The sequence below is a fragment of the Trachypithecus francoisi genome, unplaced genomic scaffold, assembly GCF_009764315.1.
Source record: "Trachypithecus francoisi isolate TF-2019V2 unplaced genomic scaffold, Tfra_2.0 Lachesis_group12, whole genome shotgun sequence".
NCBI classification, from domain to species: domain Eukaryota; kingdom Metazoa; phylum Chordata; class Mammalia; order Primates; family Cercopithecidae; genus Trachypithecus; species Trachypithecus francoisi.
This window is the reverse complement of record NW_022681457.1, coordinates 35,886,373-35,899,515: the sequence shown is the minus strand read 5'-3', so window position 1 is coordinate 35,899,515 and position 13,143 is coordinate 35,886,373. Positions and strand designations below refer to the sequence as shown.

Here is a 13,143-nt window from a genome sequence, read left to right as displayed (position 1 = left end):
GTTATAGACAAGATAGCTCAGTTAGTCCAGATATGTAGGATGAAGAGGTGTTAAATTTGGTGAGTTTATATGGAGAAGATAGACCAATGATTGCATTAGAGTATAATTTGTCAGCTAAAAACATCAGGATTAATAAATAGAGACATTATTCAAAAAGCTGGTTGAAAGTGAGGGAAAGGAACTATTGGAATAGTCAGAGTGGGATTATTACAATATGGAGAATGTTCTGACTATAAGATCTGCAAAAATCTCAAGGGTTAGGCAAAAGAGTTTCTCATTTATAAGGAAGAATAAACAAGACTAGAAATAAGTGAATGTGGGGAAGTGGAATAAAGAAAAGTAGTATGGTCTGACCTTAGAGCACCGACTGTTTTACCCTGAGACAAACCTATTCTCAGGAGCGGTTGTTAAAGGGAGATTGTGTGCTGGCTCGGGCTGATGGTGAGCCAAAGTTGTATTTAGTTAGATATCAGTTTGACTATATTGTTATGTAGCTCAGGAGAGAGGTCAGGCATAAAGATAGAAATCTGAGAGTCTGTAGCGCAAAGGTGAGTGTTGAAGCTATGAATTTAGAAGTGGTCATTTGGAGAATGCGTAGAGATTAAAAAGCGCCATGGGGAAAGTTCTTTCATTGTAACAGTGAAGTGATAAACATGGTATGTATATGTATAGTTTTTTTTCTTTTTTTAAGTGTAGAAACAAACAAACTTTAGAGAAAAACTGAAAGGAGTGTAGTACAGAATCTAAGACAAGTGTTTCAAGGAGGGACTGTCCAATGTTAACTCTAAAAAAATGCCCTTGGATGATAGGGATAGAAGCTGGTGGAATGAGATACGGAAAAAAAAGAGTGGGAGAAAAAAATGTGGAATTCTGTTTCTAGATTTTGGGCTCTTCGTGAAAGTTAGATATAGAGGTTTCAGAATTGGGATTTAAGGATAGGTAAAGTTATATTTATAAATGAACAGATAGTGCTAGCAGAGGCAGAGTCTTAGAAAATAAATGTTAGACTCATAACAGTGACAGAGTGCCAATCTTCAACAAATAGAGTGATAGTTCTTGTTTTAAGTTTGAGTAGAAGGCACTTCTACTCAGTATAGATAGGAATATAGTTAATTTACAGAGAATGGAGTTAATTGATGGAGTTCAAACTTGATGGCTCTAGTTTCTCTGTGAAAAAAGAAGCAGGGTATTTAGGAAGCTCCAGGGAATGGACTGGAAGAGTATTAAATAGTGTCAAAGGTTTTCAGTAGCTAATGTTAGGAATGGAATCAAGACAGAGACAAGGAAAGAAGTTTCTAATTAGCAATGAGTGTTTGAAAGTATAAATCAGGGGTCCAGGGGAAGGAAATAATCTTAACCAAAGTTTGACTAACAAATATTTTGTTCGAATTGATCAATAGGGACAAAACCTTTCAGCTAATTGTTAAAGAAGGGAAGAATGGGAATTTGGAAGGTCTGTGTCAGGCCTTGTTAGAGATAAACAAGAAAGACATCCAAAAGTATTATTCAAGTCAGTCATAAAGAACAGGGTGCTTCTTTTCAGTAAGCCATTTCCTGAAACAAAGGACTGGGGAGATTTCTTAACTTTCACTGTTTTCGAAGAACACAGGGGTCAGCTAAAACTTAACATTTTCTAGTGTGACAAATGAATTATTTCACAGGACACAGGATAATATTGTATAAAGTCACTGAATGCAGATAAACATCAAGAAAGTCTTCTTGGGGGAAGGAACTGAGTCTCCCAAAGACTAAAATTGTGAGACAAATCATTGAGAAAGGCAGTTCAAGAAATACAGATGGCATTTGTAAAAAGCATTTAAGTTTGATTATCAGGTAATTCTATGTAGGATGAATGGAGATGAGATTAAGGAGCTAGGATGGGGCTAAATCAAGAAGGACTTTGTGTGGCAAATCAAGAAATTTATAATTTGTCTTTCAGTGGTAAGCCAATGCAATATATTAATCCAGAATGCTATATGATAGATTTGCATTTTGGAATGCTCAATCTAGCAATAGTGCATTTTATGGTTTGGAGGGAGTGGGGGAACAGGAATTAATGAAGATATAAGTTAGGAGAATTTTAGTAAGTTAGGGAAGTGATGATAAAGACATGGGAAAAACAATGGCAGAAAATGGAAGACAAAGAGAGGTAAGACTGATATTTGGGATGTTGAATGTACTGAATCTAGTAACATTTGCATGCAGGGAAGCATAAAAGAAAAGCGAACCTAAGACGATTCCAGGGTTTCTGGTTTAGGCAACTGTGGCCAGCAGTACCATTTACTAAGGTAGAGTATATGAGAAAGCAGGTTGGGAAAGAAGATTCATATTTGGGAAAGTTGTATTTAGTTAGATATCAGTTTGACTATATTGTTATGTAGCTCAGGAGAGAGGTCAGGCATAAAGATAGAAATCTGAGAGTCTGTAGCGCAAAGGTGAGTGTTGAAGCTATGAATTTAGAAGTGGTCATTTGGAGAATGCGTAGAGATTAAAAAGCGCCATGGGGAAAGTTCTTTCATTGTAACAGTGAAGTGATAAACATGGTATGTATATGTATAGTTTTTTTTTTTTTTTTAAGTGTAGAAACAAACAAACTTTAGAGAAAAACTGAAAGGAGTGTAGTACAGAATCTAAGACAAGTGTTTCAAGGAGGGACTGTCCAATGTTAACTCTAAAAAAATGCCCTTGGATGATAGGGATAGAAGCTGGTGGAATGAGATACGGAAAAAAAAGAGTGGGAGAAAAAAATGTGGAATTCTGTTTCTAGATTTTGGGCTCTTCGTGAAAGTTAGATATAGAGTTTCAGAATTGGGATTAAGGATAGGTAAAGTTATATTTATAATGAACAGATAGTGCTAGCAGAGGCAGAGTCTTAGAAAATAAATGTTAGACTCATAACAGTGACAGAGTGCCAATCTTCAACAAATAGAGTGATAGTTCTTGTTTTAAGTTTGAGTAGAAGGCACTTCTACTCAGTATAGATAGGAATATAGTTAAATTTACAGAGAATGGAGTTAATTGATGGAGTTCAAACTTGATGGCTCTAGTTTCTCTGTGAAAAAAGAAGCAGGGTATTTAGGAAGCTCCAGGGAATGGACTGGAAGAGTATTAAATAGTGTCAAAGGTTTTCAGTAGCTAATGTTAGGAATGGAATCAAGACAGAGACAAGGAAAGAAGTTTCTAATTAGCAATGAGTGTTTGAAAGTATAAATCGGGGCCGGGCGCGGTGGCTCAAGCCTGTAATCCCAGCACTTTGGGAGGCCGAGACGGGCGGATCACGAGGTCAGGAGATCGAGACCATCCTGGCTAACACGGTGAAACCCCGTCTCTACTAAAAATACAAAAACTAGCCGGGCGAGGCGGCGGGCGCCTGTAGTCCCAGCTACTCGGGAGGCTGAGGCAGGAGAATGGCGTAAACCCGGGAGGCGGAGCTTGCAGTGAGCTGAGATCCGGCCACTGCGCTCCAGCCTGGGCGACAGAGCGAGACTCCGTCTCAAAAAAAAAAAAAAAAAAAAAGAAAGTATAAATCGGAAGTAGCACTAATCCACAAGGTGTGGTTTTTTTGTTTGTTTGTTTCCTGTATACTTTATTATTGAGTGTATAAGCGGAAAAGGTGTATGTTCTAAGTGTAATAGGGCTGATAATCTTCAGAAGAGGTGCTTCATAAAGAATGCAATTGTGAGTATTTTTAATGTGTTATCTTCTATTCAAAACATAAATAGTGACCTTATTTCTAACCAGTCAAGTTGTCAATGAAATATACTGAGCCTACCATCTCAAATCTAAAAGTTTTCAGGAAAGGTGATCTTTCTCAAAGGCAATATAGGATATTTTCCAAGATAATTTGCTGTGTTCCAATAAAAGTGTCCAACATTCTAGTTAAGCTACAACAAAATTTTTAACTAGTATAAATTATTTTATGAATCAAAGTATATCAATTTTCTTTATGGGGACTGATAGAATTTTTGCAGTTTCATTGAACATCTGTTCATGTCACTACCATTTAGAGAGCAGAATGATTATGGTTAAAGTTTTATACATATATATCAGATTGGGAAAATAATCTTTGATGGAAAAAGTTATCATCAATAATCTTACATTTTGTGTAGAGAATTGAAATTATTTGATGCTACTAATTATTGTTCTTTTACTCTAATAATAAAAATATATTAATTATTTTTATTAATCAGTTTCATTGCTCTAAAGAAATACCTGAGGCTGGGTAATTTATAAAGAAAAGAGGTTTATTTTGACTCATGGTTCTATAGGGTATATAGGAAGTATGGTGCTGGCATCTGCTTCCGGTGAGGGCCTCAGGAAGCTTACAATCATGGTGGAAGGTGAATGGGAGGCAGGCAAGTCATATGGTGAGAGAGGGAGCAGGAGACAGAAGGGGTGGTCCCACAACCAGATCTCATGTGAACTATATGAGCAAGAAGTCACTCATCATCAAAGGGATAACACTAAGCCATTCAGGAGGGAACGGCCCCCATGATCCAATACCTCCCACAAACCCCTATCTCTACCATTGGGGATTATATTCCAACATAAGATTTGAAGGGGACAAGCATCCAATGATATCATAATTTAACTATAATGCCTATAAGACCTTGTGAACATTTTATTAGTTTATTTATACCAATAGATTACCAAGTTTAAAATATCTTTTGGAAATACTTTCATGAAAGATAAAAATTATTAATTATATTTTCTTTATACAGGGAACAACCTATGAAGAGGAAATTAATAATATTCAATATATTATTTCAAAAATTAATGCAATTCTGGCTCATAATTCACCAGTTTTGATTGTTCAAAGATGGATACGTGGTTTCTTAGTTAGAAAAAAATTGAGGTATGTTTTGTTTTCTTTACCATTTGAATATTGAAATAAGAAGGTGAAGAAATAAGTGATCAAAAGTCAATTCTCCAATAATTTGCATTTTTGTATTCTCTATCATCAAAATGGTATAGTCTGTTTAACCTAACTTTAAGAAAAATACCACAGACTCTATAGTAATATAATATTTAGAATAATTAACATTTGATATTTTATTTTTTTCTTTCCAATTTACCATATAAATACAAATGTAAGCCATGGATTATAAAATGGGATACAATAGAAATATAAAACATGGAACATATATGGAAGATTTTATATTTTGTTTAGATACAAATACAATTTTGCTGAGACATCTGCTACCACATCAATGTATATTGTCCTTTATTTAGTTATGTTTTACTTTTTTCTTGTTCCTTGCATTCCTTTGCAGTAGCTAAGCTTTGCAAATAAATGAAAACCTTTTTTTTTTTTTTGCTAGAATTTCTTAACATTGTACTTGCAGAGATAAGATAGGATACTCTGTCATCAATTTATAGTATTGGTCATACCAAACGTCAAACATATGAAAAACTAAATGAAAATTTTCATATAGCTTATTCTAAATAGCAGAATTCAGAAGATAGAAATGAAATTTGGCCCTGAAATATAGATAGGATTAACATAGATCTGGAATAAGAAAATGGATATTTGTTGGTAAAGCAAGATTAGGAAGTTTCACTGAAATGAGATTCAACATTCTGTGGTAAGATAGACACAATGCCCTCTAGCATAAACCAATATATGCTAAATCATAGGTGGCAATAGTCCTGATAAAGAGAAACAAGTATGAGGAATAAGTAGCAAAACTGACCATAAATACAGTGCCTCTGACTTCTGAGGAAGTGGTTCCACATAATTTTCACACTGAGGTCAAAATATGAGAGAACATAATTTCACATTGGAGACAAGTCAAATTAACTGAGTAAAGGAGGTGCAAAAGAATCAATCAGGCAGTTGCTGAAAATGCCTATTTAAAATATTAATTCTGTCTTTATTTTGCATTTGAATTTAATGTGCTCTTTATATTAAATACAGGTCTAATTAAAGGATATTGTTTTTGGTTTATACCTCAGGGATTTTTTTCTCTGGTAGAATGAACGTTCTCACTGACGCTCATATAACATGAGATAAAAACTTTGTTTATGGGAAGAATCTTTAAAAACTAAGCATGTATGAATAGAATTTGAGAGTTTTGCAGGAAGAGATTTCAATAATAATATATGACAGGTTTCAAGACAAACTGATTTGTATTTTCTGCCTCTTTAAAGCTCTGTTCTATTAGGCACATTACTTACCTACGCTGGGCTTGAATTTCTTTATCTGTAAAACTGTAAAGAACAGGGGCTAATAACAGTACTTATTTCTATTTTTTGTGGGAATTGAGATGATCAATATAATGCTCTTAGCACCTAGCAAAAGTAGATATTACATTCTTATTAGCTATTAATTTTTTGTTTTTTATTTTTTGAGATGGAGTCTCGCTCTGTCTCCCAGTCTGGAGTGCAGTGGCATGATCTCGGCTCACTGCAAGCTCCGCCTCCTGGGTTAACGCCATTCTCCTGCCTCAGCCTCCCAAGTAGCTGGGACTACAGGCACCCGCCACCATGTCCGGCTAATTTTTTGGATTTTTAGTAGAGATGGAGTTTCACCGTGTTAGCCAGGATGGTCTCGATCTCCTGACCTCCTGATCTGCCCGCCTCAGTCTCCCAAAGTACTGGGATTACAGGCGTGAGCCACCGCACCTGGCCTTAAAAATTTAATTATTATTGTTGTTGTTATATTTAGTGCTCTCTGTGTTGTTTGGTACCATGGGAAATTTCCCTTGGATTTCTTGCTCTCTTCCGGCATGCACAGAGTAATCTTTCAAAAATACAAATTTAATCATTTTATTCACCAACTTAAAGTCCTTCAGTGGCTTTCAATTTGTTTAGGACAAATGTTTGGAATATTGCTTCTTTGATGTGTTTCACATACTTTTACTCACATCACAAGCTCTTACCATACTGTATTATAGTCATCTCTATAATTAACTATATCTCCATATGTACTATAAACTGTATGAGACTGTATCTCTGTTTTCCACTCTGTATCTTTAACATGTAACAGAATGCCTGACACATGTTAGGTGCTCAAAATATTTTCTGAATTGATTAATACATCAATAAATGGAGAGACAGTGGGAGCTGAAATCAGATCTGGATTCATTCATGGAAAGGTGAAAGTAAGAATTAGGAAATATGAAGAGCTCCCCTCAGAGGCAACTATAGATTTCCACAACCTAGTGTCCGAGTGATTAGTCCTTTTGTGTGTCTATTTATAGGCATGAGAAATGTCTACCCACACCCAAATATTTTGTACTTTGAAATTTTCAACTAAAAGTACTTGAAATATGTATGGCTAAAATTTATAAAATTATTATGATTAATGCTATTATCGTTTAGAGTGGTAGTATTTCTAGTGTGGGTGATTGCATATAAGGAAAGTATACTTTTATTCTTAGAATGAAATGTGATTAGATTGATAGCCTCCTAAACCTATGTAAAGGCAGCTATATTGAGATCATAGGGAGGATTATTGGTTGCATTGATGGGTTGTAAAAAAGGAAAAAGAATGGAAAAGAATATAGGAAACAAACATTTATTGAATGTGCAATATATGTAAAGCACCATATTGGGTACATTAATCCATTTTATTATTTAATAAAACAGAGCTTTTGAGTCTTTCTGTATTTTCTGTTTTACAGATGAAACACTGAGTCTTTAAACTTGGTGGGGAAGCTAATATATGAATCAATATCAGACAGCTATTTTGTGTTGGGCATTTGTGGTCAGTTATGAAAAGATGAAACTGCATGTAAATACATATCAGATTCTGGTGTTTAACATTTTCCAAATTCCATGCTCCTTTTACTTTTCTTTTTTTTTTTTTTTTTTTTTTTTTTTTGAGACAGAGTCTCGCTCTGTTGCCCAGGCTGGAGTGCAGTGGCCGGATCTCAGCTCACTGCAAGCTCCACCTCCCAGGTTCACGCCATTCTCCTGCCTCAGCCTCCCGAGTAGCTGGGACTACAGGCACCCGCCACCTCGCCCGGCTAGTTTTTGTATTTTTTGGTAGAGACGGGGTTTCACCACGCTAGCCAGGATGGTCTCGATCTGCTGACCTCGTGATCCGCCCATCTCAGCCTCCCAAAGTGCTGGGATTACAGGCTTGAGCCACCGCGCCCGGCCCTTTTACTTTTCTTTTCTTTTTTTTTTTTTTTGATTTTAAAAAAGTTTTACTATTAAAAATAAAGAGACCATAAAAATTAAAAAAATCATTGATCTTCTCCAAACTACAGGTTGTTATTATTATAACCTTGCTTAAGATTACTTTGCTAGAAAGTGGTGAAGCCAAGATTTAAACAGAAAGATGTCTATTTCTTTTTTTTTTATTTTCTATTTTTTATTTCCATCTTTTCCCATAGTTTCAGCACTTACACACATACCCACAGACATGCCCCACCCCTGACACAAACAAACAATTTGGTTAGTTTTCATAGCTTGGCAATTTACAAAAATAAACATATTTTGTATTCTTACATGACCTGCACTTTGCACTTTTCCGTGACCTTTATCTACTTTGATTTCAGGGCTATAATTCACTTTCTTTTTTTTTTTTTTTTTTTTTTATTATACTTTAAGTTCTAGGGTACATGTGCATAACGTGCAGGTTTGATACATATGTATACTTATGCCATGTTGGTGTGCTGCACCCATCAACTCGTCAGCACCCATCAATTCATCATTTATATCATGTATAACTCCCCAATGCAATCCCTCCCTTCTCCCCCCTCCCCATGATAGGCCCCAGTGTGTGATGTTCCCCTTCCCCAGTCCAAGTGATCTCATTGTTCAGTTCCCACCTATGAGTGAGAACATGCGGTGTTTGGTTTTCTGTTCTTGTGATAGTTTGCTAAGAATGATGGTTTCCAGCTGCATCCATGTCCCTACAAAGGATGCAAACTCATCCTTTTTTATGGCTGCATAGTATTCCATGGTGTATATATGCCACATTTTCTTAATCCAGTCTGTCACAGATGGACATTTGGGTTGATTCCAAGTCTTTGCTATTGTGAATAGTGCCGCAATAAACATACGTGTGCATGTGTCTTTGTAGTAGAGTAATTTATAATCCTTTGGGTATATACCCAGTAGTGGAATGGCTGGGTCATATGGTACATCTAGTTCTAGATCCTTGAGGAATTGCCATACTGTTTTCCATAATGGTTGAACTAGTTTACAATCCCACCAACAGTGTAAAAGTGTTCCTATTTCTCCACATCCTCTCCAACACCTGTTGTTTCCTGACTTCTTAATGATTGCCATTCTGACTGGTGTGAGATGGTATCTCATTGTGGTTTTGATTTGCATTTCTCTGATGGCGAGTGATGATGAGCATTTTTTCATGTGTCTGTTGGCTGTATGGATGTCTTCTTTTGAGAAATGTCTGTTCATATCCTTTGCCCACTTTTTGATGGGGTTGTTTGTTTTTTTCTTATATATTTGTTTGAGTTCTTTGTAGATTCTGGATATTAGCCCTTTATCAGATGAGTAGATTGCAAAAATTTTCTCCCATTCTGTAGGTTGCCTGTTCACTCTGATGGTAGTTTCTTCTGCTGTGCCGAAGCTCTTTAGTTTAATTAGATCCCATTTGTCAATTTTGGCTTTTGCTGCTGTTGCTTTTGGTGTTTTAGACATGAAGTCCTTGCCCATGCCTATGTCCTGAATGGTACTACCTAGATTTTTTTCTAGGATTTTTATGGTATTAGGTCTAACATTTAAGTCTCTAATCCATCTTGAATTAATCTTCGTATAAGGGGTAAGGAAAGGACCCAGTTTCAGCTTTCTACTTATGGCTAGCCAATTTTCCCAGCACCATTTATTAAATAGGGAATCCTTTCCCCATTTCTTGTTTCTCTCAGGTTTATCAAAGATCAGATGGCTGTAGATGTGTGGTATTATTTCTGAGGACTCTGTTCTGTTCCATTGGTCTGTATCTCTGTTGTGGTACCAGTACCATGCTGTTTTGGTTACTGTAGCCTTGTAGTATAGTTTGAAGTCAGGTAGCGTGACACCTCCAGCTTTGTCCTTTTGACTTAGGATTGTCTTGGCAATGCGGGCTCTTTTTTGGTTCCATATGAACTTTAAAGCAGTTTTTTCCAATTCTGTGAAGAAAGTCATTGGTAGCTTGATGGGGATGGCATTGAATCTATAATAACCTTGGGCAGTATGGCCATTTTCACGATATTGATTCTTCCTATCCATGAGCATGGTATGTTCTTCCATTTGTTTGTGTCCTCTTTTATTTCACTGAGCAGTGGTTTGTAGTTCTCCTTGAAGAGGTCCTTTACATCCCTTGTAAGCTGGATTCCTAGGTATTTTATTCTCTTTGAAGCAATTGTGAATGGAAGTTCATTCCTGATTTGGCTCTCTGCTTGTCTGTTACTGGTGTATAAGAATGCTTGGGATTTTTGCACATTAATTTTGTATCCTGAGACTTTGCTGAAGTTGCTTATCAGCTTAAGGAGATTTTGGGCTGAGACGATGGGGTTTTCTAAATATACAATCATGTCATCTGCAAACAGGGGCAATTTGACTTCTTCTTTTCCTAACTGAATACCCTTGATTTCTTTCTCTTGCCTCATTGCCCTAGCCAGAACTTCCAACACTATGTTGAATAGGAGTGGTGAGAGAGGGCATCCCTGTCTTGTGCCAGTTTTCAAAGGGAATTTTTCCAGTTTTTGCCCATTCAGTATGATATTAGCTGTGGGTTTGTCATAAATAGCTCTTATTATTTTGAGGTACGTTCCATCAATACCGAATTTATTGAGCGTTTTTAGCATAAAGGGCTGTTGAATTTTGACAAAAGCCTTTTCTGCATCTATTGAGATAATCATGTGGTTCTTGTCTTTGGTTCTGTTTATATGCTGGATTACGTTTATTGATTTGCGAATGTTGAACCAGCCTTGCATCCCAGGGATGAAGCCCACTTGATCATGGTGGATAAGCTTTTTGATGTGCTGCTGAATCCGGTTGGCCAGTATTTTATTGAGAATTTTTGCATCGATGTTCATCAGGGATATTGGTCTAAAATTCTCTTTTTTTGTTGTGTCTCTGCCAGGCTTTGGTATCAGGATGATGTTGGCCTCATAAAATGAGTTAGGGAGGATTCCCTCTTTTTCTATTGATTGGAATAGTTTCAGAAGGAATGGTACCAGCTCCTCCTTGTACCTCTGGTAGAATTCAGCTGTGAATCCATCTGGTCCTGGACTTTTTTTCGTGGGTAGGCTATTAATTGTTGCCTCAATTTCAGAGCCTGCTATTGGTCTATTCAGGGATTCAACTTCTTCCTGGTTTAGTCTTGGGAGAGTGTAAGTGTCCAGGAATTATCCATTTCTTCTAGATTTTCTAGTTGATTTGCATAGAGGCATTTATAGTATTCTCTGATGGTAGTTTGTATTTCTGTGGGGTCGGTGGTGATATCCCCTTTATCATTTTTTATTGCGTCTATTTGATTCCTCTCTCTTTTCTTCTTTATTAGTCTTGCTAGCGGTCTGTCAATTTTGTTGATCTTTTCAAAAAACCAACTCCTGGATTCATTGATTTTTTGGAGGGTTTTTTGTGTCTCTATCTCCTTCAGTTCTGCTCTGATCTTAGTTTTTCTTGCCTTCTGCTAGCTTTTGAATGTGTTTGCTCTTGCCTCTCTAGTTCTTTTAATTGTGATGTTAGAGTGTCAATTTTAGATCTTTCCTGCTTTCTCTTGTGGGCATTTAGTGCTATAAATTTCCCTCTACACACTGCTTTTAATGTATCCCAGAGATTCTGGTATGTTGTATCTTTGTTCTCATTGGTTTCAAAGAACATCTTTATTTCTGCTTTCATTTCGTTATGTACCCAGTAGTCATTCAGGAGCAGGTTGTTCAGTTTCCATGTAGTTGAGTGGTTTTGATTGTTTCTTAGTCCTGAGTTCTAGTTTGATTGCACTGTGGTCTGAGAGACAGTTTGTTATAATTTCTGTTCTTTTACATTTGCTGAGGAGTGCTTTACTTCCAATTATGTGGTCAATTTTGGAATAAGTGCGATGTGGTGCTGAGAAGAATGTATATTCTGTTGATTTGGGGTGGAGAGTTCTATAGATGTCTATTAGGTCCGCTTGGTGCAGAGATGAGTTCAATTCCTGGATATCCTTGTTAACTTTCTGTCTCGTTGATCTGTCTAATGTTGACAGTGGAGTGTTGAAGTCTCCCATTATTATTGTATGGGAGTTTAAGTCTCTTTGTAGGTCTCTAAGGACTTGCTTTATGAATCTGGGTGCTCCTGTATTGGGTGCATATATATTTAGGATAGTTAGCTCTTCCTGTTGAATTGATCCCTTTACCATTATGTAATGGCCTTCTTTGTCTCTTTTGATCTTTGATGGTTTAAAGTCTGTTTTATTGGAGACTAGGATTGCAACCCCTGCTTTTTTTTGTTCTCCATTTGCTTGGTAGATCTTCCTCCATCCCTTTATTTTGAGCCTATGTGTGTCTCTGCATGTGAGATGGGTCTCCTGAATACAGCAGACTGATGGGTCTTGACTCTTTATCCAGTTTGCCAGTCTGTGTCTTTTAATTGGAGCATTTAGTCCATTTACATTTAAGGTTAATATTGTTATGTGTGAACTTGATCCTGTCATTATGATATTAACTGATTATTTTGCTCATTAGTTGATGCAGTTTCTTCCTAGCCTCGATGGTCTTTACATTTTGGCATGTTTTTGCAATGGCTGGTACCGTTGTTCCTTTCCATGTTTAGGGCTTCCTTCAGGGTCTCTTGTAAGGCAGGCCTGGTGGTGACAAAATCTCTAAGCATTGCTTATCTGTAAAGGATTTTCTTTCTCCTTCACTGATGAAACTTAGTTTGGCTGGATATGAAATTCTGGGTTGAAAATTCTTTTCTTTAAGAACGTTGAATATTGGCCCCCACTCTCTTCTGGCTTGTAGAGTTTCTGCCGAGAGATCTGCTGTTAGTCTGATGGGCTTCCCTTTGTGGGTAACCCGACCTTTCTCTCTTGCTGCCCTTAAGATTTTTTCGTTCATTTCAACTTTGGTGAATCTGGCAATTATGTGTCTTGGAGTTGCTCTTCTGGAGGAGTATCTTTGTGTCGTTCTCTGTATTTCCTGAATTTGAATGTTGGCCTGCCCTACTAGGTTGGGGAAGTTCTCCTGGATGATATCCTGAAGAGTG

At 36.8% G+C, this 13,143-nt stretch overlaps 1 protein-coding gene across 2 annotated transcripts in view; it reads left to right on the top strand.

Annotated features, from left to right (window-relative positions):
* LRRIQ3 (leucine rich repeats and IQ motif containing 3) overlaps positions 1 to 13,143 on the top strand; it is a 184,147-nt gene that overhangs the window by 43,065 nt on the left and 127,939 nt on the right. For both annotated transcript variants that reach the window (XM_033225312.1, XM_033225311.1), the window contains exon 4: positions 4,722 to 4,855. In XM_033225312.1, the coding sequence (XP_033081203.1) occupies positions 4,722 to 4,855 (134 nt within the window). The remainder of the gene's footprint in view (positions 1 to 4,721; positions 4,856 to 13,143) is intronic.